Source organism: Trichosurus vulpecula, chromosome 4 (assembly GCF_011100635.1).
Source record: "Trichosurus vulpecula isolate mTriVul1 chromosome 4, mTriVul1.pri, whole genome shotgun sequence".
Lineage (NCBI taxonomy): Eukaryota > Metazoa > Chordata > Mammalia > Diprotodontia > Phalangeridae > Trichosurus > Trichosurus vulpecula.
Genome location: NC_050576.1, coordinates 30754371 through 30781622, shown reverse-complemented (window position 1 = coordinate 30781622; position 27252 = coordinate 30754371). Strand labels below are relative to the sequence as shown.

Below are 27252 nucleotides of genomic sequence, written 5' to 3'. Positions count from 1 at the left end.
GGCCAGAGCACACATACTGCAAACCAAATAACCAAACCTTAGAAACAAAGTCACAGAATCTTAGATTCCCACAATTATGGAATCATCAAATCCTTAGCAAAAATCTTAGACTCAAAGAACCAAGAAACATACAATCTTAGCATCACAGAATCTGAGTCACCAAATCTTAGAATCATAGACTAACCAAACCATAAAAATGAAGACTTTGCATCTTAGAATCAAAGACTTATCAAATCTGGGAAACAAAACCTTAGAAAGAGAGTGCAGCATCACTGACTTGGAATTCAGATGGCAAGTTGGGTCAGTTCACTTTTCTGGCACTAGGTGGCACAACAGACAGCGTTGGACTTGGAGTTTGGGAGCTCTGAGAAGACACTGAACGAGCTATGTGACCCTGGGCCAGTTACTTAGCCCCTCTTTGGCTCAGTTTTCTCGTCTGCAAAATGGGGGCAATAAAAGCTCCTTCCTTCCAAGGTCATTGTGTGGGCCAAATGAGATCGCACGTGTAAAAGGGCTTTGCAAACTTTAAAGCGCGCACACTAACGCTGCCGACCATTTTTATTTCTGAGACTCAGCTTTCTCCTCAGCGAAATGAGTACGCCTTCACTGTAAAGCATGCAGACTTGTTGGGAGTGAGGGAGGAGCTTTGAAAAGTATGCAGAAAGTACTACTGAAAATGAGCTATCGAAGTCTTCTAGCCCAGGCTTCCAGCCCATGTTACAACACTCTCCATCTGTCAGGGCTCTGCTGGAATACCCGCACTGACGCAGAACTCACTACCTAATGAGGCAGAGAACGGAAGGGGAGGAGTGGGGAGAGGAGGGAAGTACTCCTCCCAGCATCACTTTTTGAGGCAGCAAAGAACTGGACACAAGCTGCTGCCCGTCAGCTGGGGAATGGCTGGACAAAGCATGGTCCATGAATGGAAGGGACTTTCACTGAACCGTAGAAAAGGACGACTATGAAGTATGCAGAAAAGAAGGCCCCAGGCATGGAGCAGAGGGTGTGGATCAAGGAGAAAACCAGGCCCAGTGGCTACAGCATGTAATGGAGAGGAAGAGCAGCTGAAATCAGAACAGCTGCAATGACCCATCTTGGACCCAAACAACAGATGATAAAGCACACTGCCCTTCTCTCAGTAGTGAGGTGGAGGGCTATGGGTGAAGAATGCTACATACTACTAACAATAAAAGCTAGCATTCATATAGTGCTCTGAGGTTTACAAAAAGCTGTAGGTATAGAATTTCATTCTCACAACAACCTGCAGAAGTCCCCATTTCACAGGTGAGGAAACTGAGGCAAAGAGCAATTAAGTGACCTGCCCAGGGTCACACAGCTAGTGAATGTCTGAGGTCAGATTTGAACTCAGGCCTTCCTGATTTTGCACTGTGGCATCAACTGGTTATCTCTCAGCATGGTCAGATGCAGCTTTCTTGTCAGTCAGCTTGGCTTAACTCTTTTTTTCTCCTTATTACAAGGGCTTACTGGGGCTTGGTGGTACTGCTGAGGTACAGTTCTCACATGGTGATAAGTGAGGGCAGTAAAAACTTTGCCAAGCTTTTTAAAAAGTAAATGTACTGATTTACTGCAAATTTCATAAATGTGTTTATAAATCCAGTTACTGCTGATTGTTCCTGCTATGAATTATCAGAGTTAAGGGTTAGGGATTTCATTAGTGTGGGAGCCCTGCTGTGACAATTTACCATTAGAGTCAAAAAATTATTTTTTGTCATTTTATTTTGTTAATTCCACCCCTCCCCGAAAAAAACCCAACTTAAATGTTTCCTCCTCCAGGAAGTCTTGCTTGAGCATTAGCAAAATAAGGTTAATGAGGCTTAGAGTGTCTACCTCCCAGGGCTGGAGGAACCCTGAATAAGAGAATAACTGTAAGCATTGTGCAAACTTTAAAGAGTCATACCAGTCATCATCACCATCACCAGCATCATGATTACCATCACCACCACCGCCATCATTGTCATTACCATCACCATCACCACCATCATCATAGTCATCACCATCATCACCACCACCACCATCATCATCCTCACCATCACCACCATCATCCTCATCACCACCATAATCATCGTCATCACCACCACCACCACCACCACCATCATTGTCACCACCATCATCATCGTCATCACCATCGTCACCACCACCATCATCATCCTCACCATCACCACTATCATCCTCATCACCATCATCACCACCACCACCACCATCATCATTGTCATCATCATCGTCTATGACATCCAGAGGGCTGGACATGGAGTTTGGAGGGCCTGAGCTCAAAGTCCCACCTTCAATACACACTGACTGTGTGACCCTGGGCAGGTCACTTAACCCCCCCAGGGCCCAGACTATTCTGTGAGTTACAGAAAAAAGGGGGTCTGGCTTGCATTGGAACAGAGAACTTCCACATTGGAAGTTTCCTCTATTGATTTAAAGCAAGGAAGAATGAAAATAAATGAGAAAAAAAGAATAAAAATTTAGTGTTGCAAGGCCTTTGTTCATCCCTGGGAATATAAAGATAGACATGACTTAGTCCTGCCCTCAGTGAGTTTACAGTCTTCCCATTACCCAGAGCACAGAGCAGGCAGCTAGGTAGTGCAGGGGATAGAACAACAGCCTGGAGTCAGGGAGTCAGGAAGACCTAAGTTCAAATCTGGCCTCAGATACTTCCTAGCTGTGTGACCATGGACAAGTCACTTCACCCTGTTTGCCCCAGTTTCCTCATCTGTAAAGTGAGCTGGAGAAGGAAATGGCAAACCACTCTGGCATCTCTGCCAAGAAAACTCCAGATGGGGTCACAAAGAGTCAGATACAACTGAAAAAATGACCGAACATCACACAGAGCATTGTGGGCAGAGTAGAACACAGGTCTCCTGCCCTCCAATCCAATGCTGCTCCCCTTCACCTCAGAAACAGCCTCTCTCTGTCTCTGTCTGTCTGTGTCTATCTGTCTGTCTACACACACACACACACACACACACCACGGGCTGGGGGTGGTGGTGCAGTTGGAATTACTGTGTACATGGCTAACAATTCTACCAACCGTTGTCTTCCAAGAGAGCAAACGTCTGCCTCCCTTGGAAGGAGAGCCAGCCACTGCTGCTGCCAAATGCCAAGATAACGTTGGCTTTCCAGGGGAGAAGTTGGATTGCACTGAGTCACTTTGAGTATCAAAGCATCTAATTACCAGAGCCAATTAACATGGCCGACAGCGGGCAGAAGACGGCTGCAGAGGCTTGGGCACTCATCTCTGGACAGTGACAGGAGGGTGGACGAGCTCATCAGTCGTGCACGGCTGTCCTTGTGAGTCACCTCCCTCACAGGGCCAGGGAAGGCCGAGGGCAGAGAGAACAGGAGAGGGGCAGAGTCCCTTCCCTCCCTGGTAGTGCTCCATGGCTAGAGCCTTCCTTTCTTCCTTCTGGTCACCATACAGCTGGCTTCACCAACCCCTGCCTTGATGTCTCAGATCTGTAAAATGGGCCTGTGGCTGCTAATACAGATTCAAACTCCCATAAGGAGGAGTGTATGGGGAATATCCTGGGAAGGTATCTGTGACCTCTGTCTTAGAGACTAGATTGGGGGAGGGGTCAGGGGTGAGATGGAGACAGATGGGCAGCATCCAAAGAGAAGACATAGGAGCAAGGGAGAGCTCATGGCCAAAAATGGCCATGAGAGAAGTGAGTCCCAGAAGGATGGCAAGCTCTCGAGAGGATGCTTGATGACACTCTTAGGATCACCAGTCCAGAGCGGGAAGAGACAAATCCTGCTTTTCAGAAATGTGAGGAAACCGAGGCCCAGAGGTGAAGTGGTTTGCTCGGCGTCACACAGCTAGGAAGTGGTAGAATTCGAACACAAGGTCCGGACTCCAGAATCAGTTTTCACTTATAAGTGATGTATAAATTGTAGGATTTAGTTCTAGAAGAGATGGGAAGGCATCCTTGAGCCCAAACCCCTCCTGAGTCAAAGAATCCAAGCTGGAGGGAACTGAGCATCTAGCCAAGTCCACGCCTGAATAGGAATGTCCTTTATGACATCCCCAACAACGCAACATGGAGCCTCCAAGGACGGGGAGGCCTCCCCTGCCACCTGGGGATGGTGACAATGGCCCTCCCTGGAGGCTCCCCACGTCAGACTTGCCCTCTCTGAGCTCTTCCCCAAGCCCGTAACATGCTCCCTCCTCGTCGCCACTTCCTGGCTTTTTTTCAGTCCCAGCAGAAGGTTTTCCAGGACCCTCAATGCCACGGGATTATCTCCAGGTCAGCCTGAATCAATCTGGTTCCTACATAATTGTCTCTCCCACTAGACAGTGAGTTTAGAATGGAACAGGCATTATCAGAGCTGGGATGGGTCTGAGAACAGGGAATGTCAGGACTGGGAGGGGTCTGAGAACAGGGGATGTCAGGGTTGGGAGGGGCCTTAGAACAGAGAATGTCAGAGCTGGGAGGGGCCTGAGAACAGGGAATGTCAGAGCTGGGATGGGCCTTAGAGAATATCTAGTTCATTGTCCTTCCTACTCTGGACCCATTTTATAGAGGGGTAAACTAAGGTCTGAGAGGGGAAGTATGTGCGCAAGGTTATAGAGTGAGCTGGTTCCAGAGTAAGGACTCCATCCCAGAGACCCACGCCCTGATGCCTTGGCAGGGCTTGACAACCTAAAACAAGATGCCACCTCCCCTTGGCATTTCTGGCCTGAGACCCCATATATGGGGGCACCGGCATCGCCTCCTCCCCATTTGCATGTGCCCTCGTTAACTGCACGTTAATCAAACCTAAGTTGCCACAGATTACAATTAATAAGGCTGGAAGGAAGCTGCCATTATACACCTTGCCCAGGCAGGCCGCTATTAATCAGCATTTTAACAAAGCCTAATTAGAGCTGCCCAAGGCTCCCACCAGGAAAGGCCCTTGTTACCCAGTCCAGCAAATGGACAGGCAAGCTATGACCCAGGCAGGGGGCATGGCGGAGGCACGAAGAATCCCAGGCTGAGAGGCCTGAGCCCTGGGTTTGCTGGGTGACTTTGAGTAAGTTCACATCCTCCTCTGTCCTTTATCTAATGAGGATAATGAGACTCACATGATTAGCCTCAGGAAACTACTCCTAAGATGCAATGAGATGACGTGGGGAGAGTGTTTTGTAAGCCTTAAAGGACAATACCAATGTCAGCCATTCTCAATTCTCAAGACTATGAAGATGAAGGTGGGGGTGGGGTGGGGAGGAGAGATCTCATCCCAGGGTGTTGTACACAGTAGGCAATTAATAAATGCTTGTGCCATTGAATGGAGTGGAACTATCATTACTTGTTCCCAGAGCTGATGTCATTTTTGTACCTAGAAGACAGAGGTTGAGTCAGGGTGGGCAGCCCATCTTGCCCATCTACTCCTATGTTTTCAACTCCACGTCAGTGATGGGAAGGGATGATGTCCTTACTGACCTCCTTGGGGCTCCTCACAGATCCAGGCTCTAAGCTCCTGCCTCTTCAAGCAGAACTCTTTATATTTCTCCCCAAACTCTTCCCTCTTCCCAATTTTCCCATTATTACCAAGGGCACCACAATCCCCTGTCACCCAGGCTCACAACCTCGGCTGCCATCTTTAACTCCTCACTCTGGATCATGCCACACATCCAATCTGTTGCCAAGGCCTGTCCGTTCTACCTCCATCCTTCCCTTCATTTACAGAGTCATCCAAAGAGCCAGAGAATGTCGGAGCTGGGAGAGGCTTTAGAACAGGGAATGTCAGAGCTGGAAGGGGCTTTAAAACAGGGGATGTTAGAGCCTAGAGGACTTTGGAACAGGGAATGTTAGAGCCTAGAGGGACCTTAGAGATCCTCATTTGTCCTCATTTTATCAATGGAAACCAGAGATCTAGAAAGAGGAAGTTGAATCTCCTAAGTCATACGATCAGTTAAAGTTAGACGCAGGCATGAGATTTAGGTTCATTTCTCAGCCTCCTATGGGCCGTATGTTGGGGGAGGGGATACAGAGAAGGGAAGAAGAACTGACCTTTGTCCTCCAGGATCTTAGAAGACACACGGACAGAGGCCTGAAGAGGAAACTATACATCTTCATTTACAAAACAAGATGGTTGGATTTGATGGCAGTGGGCTCTCTTTCTGGTGTTCAATCTTAGGACCACCTCACAGAATTCTTGGGTGGAAGCTCAACAGGACCCTGAGTCATTATTTCAAAGGTCCATCATGAAGAAGCATATCTGCCCAACAGGCCCTCTGGCCATTCCCTCCTCCTGGTCCATGCCCCAGCTCCAACGTCACTGAGGTTTTGATTAGGGGCTGTCCAGTTTACAATCATAGTGTGGAAGGCTGTTAATGTGGTGAATTACAGTGCCCTGAGGTCATTTTATAGCACTGACTGTCTGCCTTGGTACCTGTGCCTCTGGCTGCCATGGAAACCCAGCAGATGGCCAGGGATGGAGAGATTTGCTGAGCACTGAGGCTGTTAGTGGGTGGCCAGTAGGAACTTGTGCTTGGTCCTAAGCTCATCCTAGGTTTGCTGTGCTCCCAGATGTCATATTTCATGCTTGGGTCTGTCTCTGACCTTCCTCTTTTAGAAAGGAGAGGATAAGCTGGAGAATGTCCAGAGGAGAGAAGAGGAGATGGAGAAGGGACTGAGTCTAAAGGTGGCTGCTTCTATTCAGGCACAGAGCAGGGTTTGCAATTCACGCTCCCTTCATAAAGAGATGATGGGTTCAAAAAGTCAATTTTTCAAGGACAGGACAGGAGAAATGTAGCCAGACAGCAGGTGTCTGATAAAGATCTGGGGGTCACCGTGGGCCAAAAACTCCCCATGAATCAGTGGTGAGGAAGGGCAGCCAAAAAGCTGAGATGATCTTAGGCTGCTCTGAAAAAAGGTCTTCAATCAGGCTGAGAGTTAGAGAGGCTGGGAGGGGGCCAGAGGCCTCTGAGATCTCTTCTAGCTCTGAGAATCTGAAAGATGATGGAAGAGAGGGAGGAAAAGAGAACTGGGAGAGGGGAGATGAGAAGAGAGAGGAGGGAAGGGGAGAGGAGAGGGAGGGGACAGGAAAGGAGAGGTGAACAGTGAGCAGGGGAGGAGAGGGGAAGAAAGAAGAGGGGAGGGGAGGGGACAGGAAGGGAAAGAAAGGAGAGGGGAAGAGAAGAGAGGAGAGGAGAATAGGGGAGGGGAGGGGAGGGAGGGGGGGAGAAGACAAGACAGGACAGGAAAGGAAAGGTGAGCAGTGAAAAGCAGAGAGGAGAGGAAAAGAGATGGACAGGGAAAAAGAGGAGAGGAAAAAATGGACAAGAGAGGAGAGGGATGGGGAGAGGAGAGAAGAGGAGAGTGATCTCAGCTTTAGGGATCTGAGTGCCAAGTTTAGTGCAAAGCCCAGCTGATTCATATAAAACCATTGTGTTTTAGGGGGTAACTAAAGCAGCCTTCAGATCATCACTGCATGGGCTCTCACAACCTCCCACAGGCACAAACATTCTCCTCCCAAGCTCAGCACTTTACCCAAGTGAAACATGGGGTCAACCTGGTCCTGGTCCTTGGTCCTGCCCACAGGTGCAGGCAGCCCTGGAAAGGATACAGGCCTCCTCTGTGTAGGGCACAGTTGCTGCAGTACCGCCAATGATGTAGCTGAAGAAAGACACCTCGAGGGTGTAGCAGTAGGAGGTGTGGTCCAGCAGGCCTCCCAGGAACCGCCGGCCGGTTCCTGCCTTCACTGCATCCCGGTTGAAGGATGTGCTGGACTGTGGGGAGATAAATGGGACTAATTATTCTCATGTAAGGCCCGTGAACTGGGAGAGCTGGGGCTGGCAGGGTTGGGGTGGGGTGAGGGCAGGTGGGGCCCGGGAGTAAAATAAACAAACACCGTTTGGAGGATCTGGGTGTGAACTCACTGCTAAAACTTACTAGCTTGTGTGACGTTAGGTATGATATTTCCCTTCTCTGAGACTCAATTTCTTCATCTACAAACCAATATAGTGTCTAATATTCTTCTAGATTGGTTGGTTGTCCTTCATGCTTGAAGAGGACTAACATGACATAACTATATTGGGGTCACTGCACAGTGTGTCCGACTGTGGCTGATCAGACCAAACCAAGTTTGGAAGGCTTTACCATAGGCTGGGCACAAATTCTTCTAGATACTATCACCATAGATTAGAAAAGGAAGAAGTAACAGGTTTGGCAGTGGACCTGAAGAAACTGGGTCTTGGTTGTATTTGGAGGTAAAACAGGTGTTGGAAAAGTGTATAAAAAAATTGTCCTTGGCCAGAGAAAACTGGCTAAGCTTCCTATGGGCTCCTCAGGTCTACCCCTGCCTCTCTGTCCAGACCCATCCTTTCCAACACTATTTACCGCCATCCCTGGCCAAGGCTCAGCACAGGATGGGCATGAACACTTGTGTGAACATGAACTGAACTGAACTGAAGAAGAGAAAGAGGAAGAGGAAGCCCCAGATGGGAGATCATCAGGGACCTCAGGGTAAGGCAGGAAAGGGCAGCTTACAAAGGAGAAGTCTTCAGCATTCTGGCACAGGAGCTTGGGGAAGATGGCCTGTCTCTGGAACCTCTCCTCGTCTTCAAAGATGTTGCCATACATGAAACCGTTCATCATGGTGGAGTGTGCATGGATGTCAATGTAGAACTCCAGGCTGGTTTTCTGGAGAGAGAGAGAGAGAGAGAGAGAGAGAGAGAGAGAGAGAGAGAGAGAGAGAGAGAAGGTCAGTGACCTGGAGGAGATGGATGGCCTATGAAGGGCCAGCAGTCTAGAGAACACAGGGGCCCTGCACCTCTTTGTCTCAGGCAATGGAAACTGTCCTGGTTCGAGCACCTCCTAAGGGGACTTAGGGAGATGGGCACAATTTTGCTGGGTTAAGGCATCTTAACAGTCATAGGGGGTGTAGTGTAAAGAACAAGGCTGTGTAATAATGCAGGCAGACAAGTCCAGAGAGTCAGTCAGGAGAGACATTAGGTTCTGGCTCAGAGTGTCCACCCTAACCTTCTCTGTCCATCCTGTGCTTTTAGGTTCTTTCCCTTCACCTGTTACATGAGGCATTTGGTCTAGATGACCGTCTCTCCCAGCCCTGACGTTCTCTTTTCTCTGTTCTAAGGTTCCTTCTAGCTCAGACATTCTCTGCTCTGTGTTCTAAGACCTAGCCTTTAATTGCTGACAATCTATATTCTACGTTCTGAGACCCTTTCTAGCTCTGACAAGTTCTATGTTCTAGGGCCCTTTCAGCTCTGCCATTCTCCTTTCTAAGGCCTTCACCCATATCTGACATCTTTTCTTCTAGGTTTTATGCAGATATCTGAGAAGTTACCTACATTTGACCAGTTTTAGCTGAAACTTTAACCTTATGATGATCATGTGGCTGGGGAAGGCAGGCTTGGTGGCTGTCCCTCCAATCCCCAAAGCCTTTGTTAGGTGGCCAATAACGAATCTGTGACTGTCCGTCTCTAAGCGGTGTAGACTGTGAAGAGACATACAGGATGCCACTCACACTGGGTGATACTGAACCCGTCATTTTCAGCTTTAGAGGTGAAAGACAGAATGATTTACCAGGAGCGCTAGAAAAGTCACCTTTGCTTTTTTATTTCTTTCAATTGTCTGTCTTTCCCCTGAGCTTTTGATGATCAGCAGAGGGGGAAAAGGACTGGAGGGGGGATGGTGGGAAATGCTTATGGTCAGAGTGCAATGAGGATCACGGAATGACGAGAGCCTGGAGATCATCTCCATCACCCAGATCAGCCTCCTTGGCTTACAAATGGGAAAACTGAGGCCCAGAACTTGATTTTGAAGAAGGAAACTTTGGTTCTAATCCTGACTCCATCAGGTTTCAGCGTATTGTAAGCTGATTCTGCTTCTCATATATTAAATGAGGAAGTCTGAGTAGATCATTTTAAGTTTCCTTCTATCTCTAACAGTATTATTCTATGGTCTGTGTTCTAGGTTTTTTCTTAAGTCCCTCCCAGCTCTGACATTCCCTGTCCTAAGGTCCCTCCCAGCCCTGACATTCCCTGTTCTAAGGACCCTCCTAGCTCTGATATTCCTTATTCTAAGGCCCCTCTCAGCTCTGACATTCCCTGTTCTAAGATCCCTTCCAGTTCTGCTATCCTGGGTTCTAAGGGTCCTCCCATCCCAAACATTCAATGGCTCTGGCTGGATTAGACCATGGCCAACATTATTCTCTAGAGAAGAATGGGTTTTTCCTTATAACTTGTGAGCAAGAGAATGAACAAAAGGTACAAAACACACCCCCTTTCTTTCCTCCCTACGGTAGCTTAAGGATTTTAATTAAAGCCCAGTAACAAAGTAGGGGCCATTGACTCGCCAGGCCCACAGCTCATTTTGCCGTCAGGGACTTGAGAGGAGATTAAAATCAGTGCCAATAAAATTAAAACCACCTTGGGGCATATTTTCAACACAATTTAACTGTGGAGTCAGTTTTTCTCCCTCCCCCCACTCCCACTCCCCCAGAGCCAAGAGAGGAAATGGGTTTTCCATCATCTCCTGAGACACTCTCATCTCACTGAATTGTTTAGCAAAGAGCCTGAAGTAGGAGCTGAGAGACAGGACCCAGGTCTCAGCTCTGCAGCTCACTGATCCCCTGTGTGACTGGGCTTATTCTAATATTGTTGTTATCCTTGTTTTTCTTCATCTGAAAGGCAGCAAGAGGAACTAGAAACAGCATTTCAGATCTGGCAGAATGGAAGTTTCCCGAGAACAGACTGTTTGGTTTTGTCTTTGTATCCCCAGTGCCTGGCACACAGTAATCAATCCATCAGCAAGGACTTATTCAGCAGTCTAATAGTAGTTATACGTTACTGATTCATGATTAAATCTTTGTCAACATGCATTTGTGAATACTCCATGTTTTAAGCATTTCCTTTGTGGGGAGGAAATAAATAGCTGTCCCATACCTGATCTACTTATGCTGGGTATCTTTCTACTTCCCTTTGGGGGAAGACAGTAGATATGAGGCAAACCTAAATTTTAGGCGGTTCTCCCTGGGGCTCTGTAGAAGTGTCTCCTCTCAAATCAGCCCTCACTGCATAATAGTCTATTCTCTCATTTATTCTCTCTATTCCATTCCCCTCAGTGCCTACTCCAAACCTCTTCTCCCCTCAAGCTTCTTACACCGCAGCTTCCAAAAGCCTCAAGGGAAAATGTGACTTCATCAATGTAGAGGTTCTTTCTAATGCTGTATATCACAACCCATCCATGATGGCCCATCCTTTGTGCCCCCAGCCATGAACAGCAGTATTTGTTAGATTGGAGGGAATCCTCCCACTATTCTTATCAGCTAATCCAGGCATGTAAAATTAAAAAACAAAAAACAGATCCCTGCATCCCACATTGACTTAGAAAACCACAACTAACAATATCTATGTTGTGTTGTATTTTTATTTATTTTGTTAATTACACTGAGGTATTCTGCAGCAGAGTTTGACACCTCTGATCTAATCCAACTCTTGAATGTTACTGATGGGGAAACTGAGACTCAGAGAGGCTGTCACTTTCCCAGGGTCATTGAGTTATTATCCAATCCCAGAACTGTAATCACAAGGCACCATGGTCCCCATCTCATGATCTTATATGATCCCATATGTTGGCTGGTTGGTCATCTGTGTCTGTGCCCTGTTCCCCTTCTGGACACTCCCCCTTCCAGGGCAGAGATGATCCCATCAAAGTGTCCAGTCTCTGTTCTCTTCCTTTGCCAAGTATGGGGCTCAGCACACAGCACTTCAGTACTTCAGAAACATTTGCTGAACAACTGAATGAATGGGAGATTCTACCTAGAAATGAAGATTCTAAGAACATCATTACTAGGAGGGAACTTTGTGAAGACATCCAGTGAGGGGAAAATCAGGACCTCCTGAGGCAGCTCATCCCATCAGAAGACAATTCCCAGGGACAGCAAGTAAGGGAGCATCAGAAAGAAAACAGACTTCCAGAGACCAGAGGCTCTTTAGAAGAGACCACAAACACAAGAAATGGGAGACTTCAAACATAGACCAGAGAATGTCAGTGCTGGGAGATGCTTTACAACATAGAACATGAAATCTTAGTGTTATGAGGTCCCTTAGAACGTAGGCCAGAGAATGTGTTCCTTCCCTTCCCTTTCTTCCTTTCCTTTCCCTTACTTTCTTTCCCTTCTCTTCCCTTCCCCTTTTCCTTCCCCTTCTGCTTCTCCCTTCCTTCCTTCTTCCCTTCCTCCTCCCCTCCCTTTCTTTTCCTTCTTCTCCTTCTTCCCTTTCTCCTCCCTTGCCCTTCTTTCTCTTTCTTTCCTTTGCCCTTCCTTCTCTTCCCCTCCCTTCCTCTTCCTTCCCCTTCTCCTTCCTCCTCCCCTTTCTTCCCACCCCCCCCCCCACTGGATCCCACTGACTGATCACAACCTCACTCCTGTCTACTTTGAGATTTACAACCTGACAACAATCCGGGGAAGGGGAAGAGGAGATGCAATTTTAAATATTCTTATCCCCATTTGACAGATAAGAAAACTAAGGTTCAGAGAGGTCAAGGTCTTGATGGGGGTTGACAAAGTTCAGAAACCCCCCCAAAGTCCAGAATACTTGATAGGGTCTTCTAGAATGAATTTATGGACCCAAGCATTCTTTAAGTGGCAAAGATTTATTGTTTCCCCCCCCCCCCAATGGGCAAGAGTTTGTAGAGAATCTGCAACCTTAGAGGGGTACAGTTAAAGTTTATATAGGACAAACTATAGTAAAACATGTGCCAAATATGCTAACTAGGTGATTCAGGGTGGGATTAGGGAGTGGTTAAGGAGTGGTCAGTTCTTAAAGGAACATGCACACTTAGGATCTACTGTGCAGGCATTTTGCCCAGAGTTCACTGGGAAATAGCCCAAAGAGGGGCTAAAGGGAGGTGTGGTTTTAGGCCTGAAATGTCATTAAGTCAACTAAAGGTCAGGGCTGACTGAGATATACCCAGGCTGCCCTCATCATTGTCTAGTTAGACAAGATAAACGTAGGGAGTATACATATATCTAAGTCTAGGATGCACGTAATGAGTCCAGTTTGCATATGATAGTCCAGTGAGTAGTAAATATCTTTATGAGACAGTACACAGCCAGTTCAAACTAAGAAATTCTATAGGTATCAGGAAGAGAGATAAGTGTTTTGCTGTAGCATACTGTCCTTCTTTGCTAGGGCATACTTTTCTTGGGCTGGAGAGAAGCTGCCTGAGACGGTGCTTTGAGGCTGGGGAGAAACGTGATTTTGGAATTGGGGTCCAAGCACAGGCATCCGAGCACCCCATCAGTCCCACAGCTAGCACATACCAGAGCCATATTTTAGACTCAGGTCTCCCGACTCCAAGCTGGCTCTTTTCCCAGTACAGGCCCCAGGAAGAAGCTTTGTTTTTTTCTTAGTCCATGATGAAAACGTTTCACTTCACTGAGCTCCTGACATGAACAGCCCAGTCTGCAATGCAGGCTTTTCCATAATACCTGATGTGTCGCTCCTTCCTCTCTGGCTCCCATCCCCCCACACCCTCCTCACTCCCTGAAGTTAGTAAAGTGGGGCCACTTAGTGGAAGTAGAGCCTGGCACTTGGTATAGGCCTGGGCTCCTGTATCCAGAGATAAAGAGATAGAGAGACAAAGGGAGACACACAGAGAGACAAACAGACACATGGCCCTCAAGGGAGGGGGACAGAGAGCAAAGGAGAAGGAAAGATATAGAAATAAGAACAGAAACACATCTAGAGAGAGAGAGGTTGAGAAAGACACAGAGGTGGAGAAATAGAAATAAGGAGATGGAAAGAGGGGAGGAGGAGAGAGGCCAGAGGAAAGATAAAGAGACACAGCAAACACACACACACACACACACACAGAAGGCAGTGAGAGGTGGGAAGATGAGGAGGGAAGGGAGGAGGAAAGAGGCAGAGAGAAGCAGAGACATACACACAGATAGACAGACAGGAAGGCAGAGAGATACAGAGCAAGAGGAAAAGGAATAGAAAGTGGGGGTGGAGACAAAAAGGCAAAGACACCAGTGAGGGTTCCACAGACACACACACAGAGGGACAGAAAGCAGAGCTGTGTGAGATGGGGGGCAGGACTAGCTGAGGAGAACAAGAGGGTGAGAGAGAGATAGAGACAAAGAGGAGAGGGAGAGACAGAGACAGAGAGAGATGGGGAGAGAGAGAGAGAAAGAGATGGGGGGCAGAATGAGAAGGATGGAGGGGGAGGGAGAAGCATGCAGCAGCAGAGATGAGCATCCTGAGAAGATTAGAGAAGATTTTGGACCCCTGGTATCCCTGGGCAATTTTCCTTTTCTAAAGGGAGAAGGTCAAGGTGGGAGTGGGTCCCATTGGCAGTCCCCCGCACAGAAGGAGGTCAGTCTGGGGGCACCTCGGGCCTACCTAACCACTAGGCTATAGTGAGGTGCCAGGGAAAGAATCCTGCACTGAGATTCAGGAGACTTGGGATCAACTTGGATTCATTGTTAATTCTGAGTTAATCCTTCCTCTCCCTAGCTCCCTCACAGGACCCTTGTGGGACTCAAATAAGCTAAAGGATGGGATGGCCACAGGCCACTGCTTACATCTGAGCCGGTATTGCTTTTCCCATAGACCTGCTCAAAGAGGAGGACTCGACTATGTCCTACAGCCATGGCTGAAAGGAGTCTCTGGCATTTGTGTAGAAATATGGAGGACATGTTTTTCTCTTCAAACCAGACACTAAGGGCTCCCTGGACCAGACGGATTTCTTACTTGTCTCCTGTGTGCCTAGCACTGTGCCAGCTTCTGGGGAAGATGCAGAGTCCAAATAAAATATAGTCCCTGTCCCCATGGACATCACAGACTAGCTGGAGGGTGAGATTCAAACACAAGACAATTACAATCTACCGCACTTCACAAAGAATAGCTCCAAGCTCATCGATGGTCAGGTTGTTTCATGAAAAGAGGACGCTGCTGGCTGTCACAGCGACAAAAGGACCCTTGGTAAGGGTGAAATCAGTATGGAGTTGTATCAAAGTGTTTGTATTCATTTAAATCTTGCTTGAATTTCAAATCATTTAATATTTGCTATTATTAATTGTTCAGTTACTTCAGTTGTGTCTGACTCCTTGTGACCTCATTTGGGGTTGTCTTGGCACAGATACTAGAGTGGTTTGCCATTTCCTTCTCCAGCTCACTTTACAGATGAGGAAACTGAGGCAAACAGGGTGAAATGACTTGCCCAGGGTCACACAGCCAGTAAGAGTCTGAGGCCAGATTTGAACTCAGGAAAATGAGTCTTCCTGACTCCAGGCCCAGCACTCTGTGCACTATGGTGCCACCTAGCCGCCCCTACACTAGTGTCCCCACATTATTCAATGGTTATGATTAGCGTAAATTGCCTGAGAGTGGGCATGGAGGCTGTAATCTAGATTAGTGATGGGAGGGGCTTCTGAGGCTTGCGTTGGAACTGTGGCATGTGAGGTATGCTGAGAAGGGGAGCTTATGGCCTGGCTGCTCACCTCCACCCGCCACAACGTCCATACTAATTTAGAACAATTTATAATGAAAACCACAAATTCAGACTGTGTCCAATCAAAATCACGGGCACAGCTGAACTCATCTTGGAGCTTCTGTTTCCAAGGAGCGTACCTGGGATGGGGACACTGGGCAGCCCAATCATCATGGGGCAGGTGTTCTAGATTGGTTCTGTGTGGCCCCAGGGGCAGAACCAGAAGAAGTTGGGTTGGGGAGAAGGAGTCATAAGTAATCACATTTTGGTTTAGTTCCAAGGAGAATTTTTAATAATCTGAGCTTTCCAAAAACAGAGTGGATTCCCTCAGTGGACACTGAGTTCCCCATCATGGGTAGGAGCCAAGAACACCCAAGTATCCTCATGAGGAACTCTCTGAGGGATTTGTGCTTTAAAGCGTGGCAGAGAAGACAGAAGCCGTTCACAGAAACAAGGACCGATACCAAAGCTGTGCTGAGTTGTGATAATGATGGACGGGTTCTAGAGGGGGACACAGCATCTGTGTGTGTGTGTGTGTGTGTGAGTGTGTGAGTGTGTGCATATGTGTGTGTGTGAGAGAGTGTGTGTGAGAGAGTGTGTATGAGTGTGTGTGTGTGTGAGTGTGTGAGTGTGTGCATATGTGTGTGTGTGAGAGAGTGTGTGTGAGAGAGTGTGTATGAGTGTGTGTGTATGAGTGTGTGTGTGTGCATATGTGTGTGCGTGAGAGAGTGTGTATGAGTGTGTGTGTGTACATATGTGTTTGAATGTGTGTGTATGAGTGTGTGTGCATATGTGTGTGCGTGAGAGAGTGTGTGTGAGTGTGTGTATGAGTGTGTGAGTGTGTGCATATGTGTGTGTGTGAGAGTGTGTGTGAGTGTGTGTGTGTACATATGTGTGTGTATGAGTGTGTGAGTGTGTGCATATGTGTGTGTGAGAGAGTGTGTGTGAGTGTGTGTGTGTGCATATGTATTTGAATGTGTGTGTATGAGTGTGTGAGTGTGTGCATATGTGTGTGCGTGAGAGAGTGTGTATGAGTGTGTGTGTGTACATATGTGTTTGAATGTGTGTGTGCATATGTGTGTGCGTGAGAGAGTGTGTGTGAGTGTGTGTGTACATATGTGTTTGAATATGTGTGTGCATATGTGTGTTTGAATGTGTGTGTGCATATGTGTGTGTGTGAGAGTGTGTGTGAGTGTGTGTGTGTGCATATGTGTTTGAATGTGTGTGTATGATTGTGTGTGCATATGTGTGTGTGTGAGAGAGTGTGTATGAGTGTGTGTGTGTACATATGTGTGTGTATGAGTGTGTGAGTGTGTGCATATGTGTGTGCGTGAGAGAGTGTGTATGAGTGTGTGTGTACATATGTGTGTGTGTGCGTGTATGAGTGTGTGAGTGTGTGCATATGTGTGTGTGTGAGAGAGTGTGTGCATATGTGTGTGCGTGAGAGAGTGTGTGTGAGTGTGTGTGTGTACATATGTGTGTGTGTATGATTGTGTGTGCATATGTGTGTGTGTGAGAGAGTATGAGTGTGTGTGTGTACATATGTGTTTGAATGTGTGTGTATGATTGTGTGTGCATATGTGTGTTTGAATGTATGTGAGTGGGTGTGCATATTCACACGAGGAGTATGGAGCTGGATGCCTTTGAGGTCCCTTTCAATTATGAGGTTGCACTATTGGATGGTTCGAAGATTCTAGATCTTTCTTTCTGAATAAAATCAGGGCAAATCTAGCCTTCTTTCCTTTTAAAATACTAATCTTTCTGTCTGGACTCTATTTTCTGTTTCCTGCCTCTACATGGGACCAACCCTGCCATGGCAGCCCTGGGAGGCTGGATGCCCACTTGTTAGAGTAAGACTGCCTTTTGTATATGGGTTGGGCTGGATGGTCACTAAGATCTCTCCAAACTCTTGAGAAAAATTACTATTTGACTATTATATTAATAACCAGTTATTAAAGTGGGATCCAGGCTTTCCCCCTCCTTAAGGCCTAGCTCTTGGTAACATCGGCCTCTGAAGGACATGACTGTTTGAGGAGATCACTCTTAGCCCTCCAGGAACACACTCTTCAGTCTTGGGTGGGACCCGAGGTGGGATCCCATCCAACTAGGAGACCAAACTTCTGTTTAGAGTATAAATAGAATCCCTCTGGGCGAGTCCTTACCCTGGGGAAAGGAGTCCCTGTCCCTGTACCCCTCCATTAGAGTTTAGGGTGACCCTACTCACGGAAGAGAAAGCCAACCATTCAAGGGTCATTTAAAGCTTTCAGGCTCTCCATGGGTCATCTTTGGTTAGAGACAGTCCACCGACCATCAATTTATTGATTATTAACTAGCCTAATTACTGAATTGATTAATTACTCAGAAACTCTGTCTCTCAGGGTTTTTCATTCATTTAACTCTCAAAGTCTGTGATCCTGTGATCCCGGGGATCAAGGGACAAGGTTCATGTGTTTGCCAAGAACTTCCCAATTTCAGTCTGTTTGAACATAAAAGCTTTTGGTGTGAAATATTAAAGTCCTGGGTGAGAAACTGAAGACATTTGGGTCTTAACTTGTATGTTCATTGCTGCTCCTAGTTAAGGTAGAGCAGAAGGCTTTGGCCAGTGAACAGTTGGTCAAGTGATCAGAATGTCAGAGCCTGGAAGAACATGACAGAGACAGAGAAAGGGACAAGAAAGCCTGATGAACATTTGGTGCCAAGTAACAGGGACATGGCACGGGGCAGATAGGTGGAGCAGGGGATAGAGTGCCAGGCCTGGAGTCAAGAAGACTCATCTTCCTGAGTCAAAATCCAGCCTCAGATGTTTACTAGCTGTGTGACCCTGGACAAGTCACTTCACCCTGTTTGCCTCAGTTTCCTCATCAGTCAGATGAGCTGAAGAAGGAAATGGTGAACCACTCCAGTATCTTTGCCAAGAAAACCCCCAAAAGGGGTCACAAAGAGTTGGATACTACCAAAAAATGACTCAACAGTTACAGAGCATGGTGGTTTTCCTATACATAGTAAAGCTGGGCCCTCAGAAGTGTCTTCTATCTCATGGAATGATGAAGACATATGTCCATATCTTCCTTATATATACCTACTTACATACGTGTCTTTTCCATTAGAATATAAGCTCCTTGAGGCCAGGGACAGTTTTTGCTTTTTCTTTGTATCCACGGTGTTTAGAACAGCACCTGGCACATTGAAGGTGCTTAATAAACACTTGCTGATCGACTGACTGAAGTGGCATCTGGCGTAACATCATGAGATAATGGTCAGAAGCAGAAGAGATGGGAGGTGGGGAGGTGGGTGTCTCCCTTCCCAGAGATACTGCAGTAGTAGCCTTCGGTGGGCCTGAAGGAAGTGCCTGAGAGTTCTCCTGTCTTCCTAGTGCCTTTCTGGGGTGGCATGGAGAGCTGCCTTGGATCTGCCAAAGAAGATGACCGTTTCTGATTCTTGGGTGATTCACAGGAAAGCACATGGTCCCTCCAGTAGGAAGCTAGAAAGCATTGCTAATGACTATAAAGTTCTGGGCAGGGAGCTGAAGAATTTACAGAAGGCCCAGATGGTGTTTTCATCACTATTTCTGGTCCAATGTAGGGATAGAAGAGAAAGGAAGATCCAGGAAGTGAACAGCTAGTTAAGAAAATGGTATCTGAGAACAAGGTTTGGATTTCTGCCCCGAGGCTTCAAAGAGAGGAACAACAACCTCTTGGCCAGGATGGAATATATCTGACGAGGGCTGGCAAATAGAAATTTATCTGCAGTCACACAATTGATTAAGAAGACTCTAAGCCAAAAATGACAGGAAAGGGAGACACTTACCAACATGTATCTACCAAGGCAGAAATCACAGAGAATATCGAGTACAGCACAGGATGAGTGTCAGTAATTCACAAAAGGCAGTAACCAGGAAGAGAATAAGTGATGAACCCATGCCTCCGGTGCTTGTGTGTCAGTGGCCCGAATTTGGGGCAATAACCAGATTAACCAGAGACCTTAAGGCAATGTGGTAAAGTCAACTGGACAGATATGGCTGAGCACACTTGGTGGGATAAGACTCATGACTGTTGCTTCAGAAGGGAATTCGGAAAAGAACAGAAAAATGAGGGCAGTGGGAGAGTACTATCGTTAAGTATGATCAGGTGAAGAAATTCAGCAGTGAGAAAGGGGAATTGTGGCGGAGAATTTATGGATGAGATCAAGGGAAGGAGAAATAAGAGTGATCTTGTGACGGGAGTCACTATATAAACTGTAACAATGATAAGCATTTCTGAAGCACCTACTACATGCCTGGCACTGTGTTAAGATACAAAGAAAGGCAAAAATGCACTGGTCAGAAAAAAAAAACCTTCCTAGCTGTGAGGGCTGCCAGGAATTGGCCACTGCAGGACATGGGGAGATATCTCTCAGTGGAGGCTGAATGACCTGTCTGGGAGGTTATAGAGGGAATTCTTTGGTCAGGGATGGGTGGGACTCGTTGAATTCTGAGGTCCCCACCAATACTATGATTCTGGGAAGTATGGGAAGGATTGTCCTGCAAAGTGAGGGATCAGCCTTGCTCTGCTTAGAGATCAGAACCAGGAGCATCAGAGGCAGATAGAGGTTCAATGTAGGAAAAGCTTCCTCACCATCAAAACCCACTGGAGTGGAAGAAGCTGTCTCGAGAGTGGTGAGTTCTCTTTCCCTGACAATCTTCAGGTAGAGGCTGGAGGAAAACCTCATCAGCCCATCAATCATTAAAACAATTAAGCACTTCCTATGTGCCAAGCACCTTGCTAAGTTCCAGGACAGCTGTCTAGGATGGTGTAGAAAGGATTTTTGGATGGGTGGGAGTTAGACTAGATGCCCCCAGAGGGCCCTGCCCACTGGGAAAATTCTCCATGTGACCTAGATGGATATAACATGACAGATAGGGCTGTTTTTACTTTTACTCACAGCTCCTGAAGACCAGGTACCTGTTGGGGGCCAGTGTCTGAGAGCCAGAACCAAGCAGAGAGCTTGTGAGAGAGATCCTCTGGAATAGTCATGTCCCACTCAAGGCTGGCAATACATGTCCACTGAGCAGGGAGCAAATCACCACGCTAAGACAACCTGAGGTCATGACCAAATGCTTTAAAGATGGTGGATGTTTTCCAAGTGGGGAGCAAAACTTTCCACGTTCCAGTGAGAGTCCAACTTCAAATGTGGATCTGCAAGGCATCATGGGATGCCAAAAAGGTCTCACACCGACACTTAAATGATCGGGGTTGCAGCTTTCCCATGGATTCATGTATGACCTTGGGAAAGTCCTTTCCCCGCTGTGGGCTTCAGTTTGCCCATCCAAAGAGTCAAAGTGTATGAGGAAAGGGAGTCTAAGCTCTCTGGATACATCTGGGTCCAGAGCAGAGGAACCCTTTTGGGAGAGGGTTAGGCCCCCATGGGACCATCTGGTTCCTCAACATTACATGCATTTACAATGTAATTAACAGGATCACGGAGGATACATACAGAGTCAACGCAAAGTAACCATGGAGGGGACGGGGCCTAGGACAGGCCTCCTACAGGAGATGGTACTGGCGGTGACTAATGTGCTACAGAGATGTGAGATATTAGACTCGGAGCTCTCTTGTGTTCTTCCTGGGTCTGACCTTCTCCATTCTGAGTCCAACTGAGCTGGCATTTATTAAGCACTGACTGTATTCCAGGCCCTGTACTGGGTGCTGAGCTATAGCCAGAATGTGAAAAGTGCCTTTCAGCTTCTCTTTGCTTTCTCTGTCAACACCTGCCCGACTTCCTACCGATTTCTCCTGCTTCCAGTTTCAGCCATTCCATTGCACTCCGTTGGGATGATATGATCTTTGTCTCCCAATTCTTGAAGGGTCCTCACGTAGAAGAGAGGTGAGGCTTGCTCCATCTGGCCCCAGAGGGCAGATCCCACCATGAAGGGGAAGATACAAGGAGGCTGATTGGGTTTTGGTTTAAGCAAATATTTACAATCAGAGCTGTTCATGGTGGGGGTGGGGGGTGGGGTGAAGTGAGTTCCCAATTTCTGGTGGTATGCAAGCAAAGGTCAGTTGGCCACTTCACAGGGAGATTGTAGAAGTGATTCTTGTTTCAGGCAGCAGTTGGATTAGATGACCTTGAAGTTTCCTTCAATTCCACAAACATTTACTGAGTAATTCTCCCCACCCAGGTTCTGTGTTGGATGCTTCAGGAGTCATGAGAATCTGGTTCAGATCTCGGGTCTTCTGCTTACTACTTGTGTGACCCTTCCTCACCTGAGCCTCAGTCCACTCATGTGTAAAATGTTTGTTCTAGCTGGTCTCTGAGGGCCTTCCTAGCTCTAAATCCTGTGATCCCATGGCCATCCTCCAACCCCCTTCTCCTTGGTACCTGGTCTCCTCCCCTAAGGACCTAGGTAGGGCTCTAGTTAAGAAAGGTCCAGGCTTGACCAGAGAGCTCTACCCTGTGCAGACAGGGACGGAGGAACCTGTAAAGCCTGCCTTCGACCATCAATACTGAATCACTGGGGCTGGCACCAGAGGCCTCAAAGATTCTGGGGCTGAGTGCAGGCTCGGGATGGCTGCATCCAATATTCTCAGCAGCCATAAACACAGGGACACAGAGGCAGGCTGGAAGCCTTGTTGAGATTCCACTCACAGCCAAAGTCGTTTCCCAGCCGGCCACCTGCTGTCAGCCTGAGGTTTGTGTGTGAAAAATAGACACTGTGCCCGCCTGCTGGCAGGCCCTGTTAGCCTCTTAGGGAGGGAGGCAGGGAGGGAGGAAGCAAAGAAGACAGGGTGAGAGGGAGGAAGAGAGGTAAAAAGGGAAGGGAGGGAAGAAAAAGGAAGGACAGGAGGGGAGAAAGAAGAAAGGAAGGGAGGGAAGGAGGAAGGAAGGAAGGAAGGAAAGAAGGAAGGAAGGAAGGAAAGAAGGAAGGAAGACAGGGAGGGAGAAAAGGAACAAGGGAAGTAGAGAGGGAAGGGAGAGAGGGAAAAAGGAAGGACAGAAAAGGAGAAAGAAGAAAGGAAGTGAGAGAGGGAAGGAAGGGAGGGAGGAAAAGAGGGAGGGAGGAAAGGGGGAAAGGAAGGAGGGAGGGAGAAAAGGAGGGAGGGAGGAAGGAAGGAAGGAAGGAAGGAAGGAAGGAAGGAAGGAAGGAAGGAAGGAAAGAAGGAAGGGAGGAAGGAAAGAAGAGGATGATGTACAAAAGAAAGGGAGAAAGGAGGGAAGTTTGGCTATTGAGGTAAGAACCATAAGTGGGGATTATTTAACTTGGGGCAAAAGCAGTTGGGACAGGGTGAGCTTGGTAGCTGGGTCAAGGACAGGTCAGTGGAGCTGATGAAAGGCAACCCAAGGGCAGTCGCAGAGACTTAGGGTCAGCCAGGGCACATGTAACACAGGCCAGCAGAGTACCAGGAGGCTGACATGGCCCAGCAACCACCATGACCATGTGGAGTAAGGGAGCCCCCTGGTGGGGAAGCTCCACCATGCACCACCCACCAAAGTTAGTGCCCTGGACCCAAGCCCCATTCACTCCATGCTAGATACACTCTGGATGAGGACCATCCCTGGGCATTCTCAAGAAGTCTGGGATTAGATGAGGGGGAGGGGATCACAAAAGAAGCTGGCTCTGCTCTTATATGCTCATGGCCCCTGAACTCTGACCTTCTCTGTGCTCTGCTGCACTCAGCCCTGATTCTGGAACATTCCCCACAATGCTATTGCCCACACCACCCCAGCATCTGACTTTCACTATATGGGAGGCAATGCCTTGGGGACCACGGGATCCAGAATTGGAAGCAAGTTTACAAGTTCTGTATCCCAGGCCCCTTGTTTGCCAGCAGAGGGGAGTGACCTGCCCAGGGCCACTCAGCAAGCAGGCCCTGGCAACCACAGTCTCCTGGCTCCAGAACTCCCCCTCCTCAGTCATTTGCTGCCCTCTGAGGGCTCTGCCACCTTGAAGACTTTCAGAATCATTGATCAATGAAAAGTCATGGCAGGAGATGTGACTGTCATCTTCAAATGTCTTGTTGGCTGTCATGGGGCAGGAGAAATAAAACTTCACAGAACCTCAGGGCCAGAGGGGCCTTCAGAGGCATCTAGTCCAACCCTAACTGAATAAATCTTCTTTCTACAAAATTTCACACCAGCGGTGGTCCAGCATCTGCTTGAAGACCTTTAGTGAGGGAGCCCACCACCTTTGGGGGCACCCATTGCACTCTGAGACAGCCCTGGTAGTTAGGAAAGCTTTTCTCATCACAGCATGTGACACACAGTAGGTACTTCTATGGACTTTGTTGGTTATAGGTTGTCTCCTCCATTAGATGTGAGCTCCCTGAGGGAAGGGAGCATATTTTTGTCTTTTTTTTTTTGTATCTCTATCACTTAGCATAATGCGTGGCACTTGGTATGTCTTAATAGATGCCCGTTGACTGAAACTGACTGTAACTTCCACCGCTGCAGCCACTGCTGCCCCTAAGTCTTCTCTAAGCACCTCATCTCCTCCAACCGATCTTGATATGACACAGCCTCTAAGCTCTTCATCAGCCCAGCTGCCTTTCCTTGGACTCTAGCTTTTCTGTGTCCCTTCTAAAATTTAGTACCTAGAACTGAGTTCAGTACTCTAACTGTGGCCCAACCAACACAAGGACAGTGGGAAATGTCACCTCCTTTAAGCCTTTACTTCATAGAGTTTTTAGCATAAATGGGTACTGTACTTTGTCAAAGGCATTTTCTTCATCTATTGGGCACCTACCTCTCAGGGTTGTTGTGAATTTCATATAAGATAACATATGTGTAGCAATTTGCAAACCTTAAATTACTATATAAATGCTAACTATTATCTTCCTAACGTTGAACTACTCTTACATCTCATATAAATATAAGTTGGTCATGAAGAATGATTTCTTGAATGAATTGCTGTCATCTAACAAGATTTTATTTAAATTTTTAAATCAATATTCATGGATGATACTGACCTATAGTTTTCCTGTGCTTTATTCTTCCCTGGTTAACCTATTGGGATTATACTTGTCTCACTAAAAGATTCGGATAGGATGCTAGATTTCTCAATTTTTGAGAATAATTTGTATAGCATCAGTACTAAATGTTCTTTAAAACTTTGATAGAATTCTCTTGTGCATCCATCAGTCAGGAGTTTGTTTTTTTTCTTTGGTAATTCCCTTACAGCAAGATCTATTTCCTTTTCTGAGATTGGGTTATTTAAGATTGGTATTTGGTCTTTTGTTGGTTTGAGTATTTTATATTTTTGAAAGAACTCTTGTTCTCAGTTTTCTCAGCATATAACTGTGCTAAGTAGGTCCTAGTAATTTTTAATCTTTTTATTTTTTCTTTTTCTTTTTAATGTTTTTCTTCTGGTTTGGTTTTCACCTTGTTGGTTTGTCATTTTGTTGATTTGATTTTCTGCCTTCTTTTTAATCAGGTTTGTGTTGAAATAATTTGGCTAGCAGCCGCTGTGGGGATGTAAGACCAACAGAAGCCCAACAACAAGAATGTTGCTAGCACAGGTTCTTTTGATCTGCTTTACTAAGGAAAGCAATGTTAAGGGGTTAACAATTATTTCAGTCCAACATACAAATATCATTCACTTAGTTCAGGGGAAAAAGCTAGCACCCTGAACTTCAGATCAAATACAAACAAATTACAAACATGCATTATAAACAGACCAAATACAATTCATAGTTACCAAGAAACCATCAACAGTTGGGTTGACAAGCCAGGAGGCTCTTACAGCGGCTGCCCAGAGGCCCACACCAACACTCCTCCAGGAGTGAGAGCCTCAAGCAAATAACTCTGTTCTTTCTTTTTAAATACTCTTTAGCCATCATCAAACATCATCTGAGTGGCCAGAACTTAGGCTCCTACTATTGGCTCTGGTGTTACCAACTCCCCTTAGGGCCCTGGGGGCTTCCTGCCTCTCTCAAACTAGCAAACTAGTTTGCTAACCAGCCTGGGGCCTTGCACCTAGTAGTAAAATGGTTTGGGCCTGGGGTTTAGCACCTAGTAAGACTCAATCAAAGAGACTTAATTAATTTATCATTCTAAAACAGTAAGAAAGTCCCAACTTAATTGCCAATACAGTTGGCTAAAGGTTTATCAATTTTATCGCTCTTATCAAAGAATCTACCCTTTATGTAGTCTTTGGATACCAATTTGTCTATTTCTCCTCTGATTTTTAACGCCTCTTATTTTGTGCTTATTTTAGGTTTGCTTATTTGTTAGTTTTCTAACTTTTTAAAATGCATATTCAGCTCATTAATCCTCGTCTTTCTTAATTTGTTAATGCATGTTTTTAGGGAAATAATTTTCCCCTGAGGACTGCTTTAGCTGTATCTGAGAAATTTTGTAATTTTGTATTTTGCTATAATGGTTTCATCATTATCATTTTATGTTACATAATTATTAATTGTTTCTATGATTTGTTCTTTGACATACCTCGTTATTTCGGATTTTACTATTGAGCCTCCATTTATGTTTGTATCTTTTGTTTGTGTTACCTGAACTGACTAATTTTTTTTATTCTGTTATGACCTGTAAGGAATGTGTTTGCTATTTCTGGCTTTTTACATTTATTTCCATTATCTCTGTGCCCTAACACAGACAATTTTTGTAAAGTTCTATATGGTCTTGAGAAATACATATATTCTTTAAGAGTCCCCATTTAGAAGATGCCACAAATGTTTTAGCCCTAGTTTCTACAGCAATTCATTAAATTCTATATTTCCTTTTTGTTTATTTTTCTGTTAGATTTGTCTAAAATGAGAGAGGGGCACATTAAAGTCCCCTGCTATTATTATTAACACCTATGTCTTATTGTAATTTAGTTAACTTTTCCCTTATGAATTTAGATGCTGAAGCTTTTGGAGCATTTAAGGTTATATAATACTAAGATTAGTTTGTTTCCCATGGTTTCTTTCATCATAATGTAGTCTCTTTGCTTATCTCTCATGTTGTGAATTTTTGTTTTTGTTTTATCTGATAGCATTATTGTAACTCCTACTTTTTTTTATTCGCCTGATGTCTAACAAATTTTTGTCTCCTGTTTCCCATTCAATTTTATTCTGTATATACCTTTGCTTTTTAGGTATGTTTCTTGTAAGCAAAAGATGGAGGATTTTTGTTTTCTTATCCAATATATCACTCCTTCATTTTATTGGATTGTTTAATCCATTCATATTTAAGATGATTATACTTCCATTTAGTTTTCCTCCATTTGTCTCTAATGCTGCCTTTTTCCCCCCTGCATTTGGACTTTATTGTTTCTCTTCCTCTGTAAAGAACACGCTTTGTCTATTTTACTTTAAGGAAGGTTCTCTTCTTGCTTTCAGGTCACATACACACCTCCTCCCAACTCCCATTTGTCTCCCCTTTCTCAAGTTTTAGAGTTTTGTTTAATTTATTCTTTGTTCATTCATGCTTTTATCCAGTTATCTAATTCTTCCCCTTACAAAAATCTCAGATAAGCAGTCAAGTAAATTCCCCCTTCTCTTCCTATTTAATTCCTTTTTACTTTTTCGGTATGTATTTTTAAATTCCATGCCTTTTTCTAAGAAGGATCTCTTTCCCAGTTTTCTTCATTAATTCTCTTCCCTTTCAGTTTACTCTAGACTTTCCTTCTTTGATTCATGATCCTTATACATATTTGTTTCTTTCCTAGTATCTTAATTCCTCATGGAATTAAAGCTTTGATGGTACCTATTTTGATTTCCCTCTCCTAACAGTTTCTATGTTATTGCCTTGTAGGTCTTTCCCCTTCTTTCTTTATCTCTGTCGTGCCTGGAACTCTTATCCTCTTATTCCAGAT

General features: G+C 45.9%; 1 protein-coding gene across 2 annotated transcripts in view; it reads right to left on the bottom strand.

Moving 5' to 3' along the window:
* AGBL4 (ATP/GTP binding protein like 4) overlaps positions 1-27252 on the bottom strand; it is a 799994-nt gene that overhangs the window by 9308 nt on the left and 763434 nt on the right. For both annotated transcript variants that reach the window (XM_036757917.1, XM_036757919.1), the window contains 2 exons: positions 8496-8648; positions 7573-7735 (listed from right to left, as the gene is read on the bottom strand). In XM_036757917.1, the coding sequence (XP_036613812.1) occupies positions 7573-7735; positions 8496-8648 (316 nt within the window). The remainder of the gene's footprint in view (positions 1-7572; positions 7736-8495; positions 8649-27252) is intronic.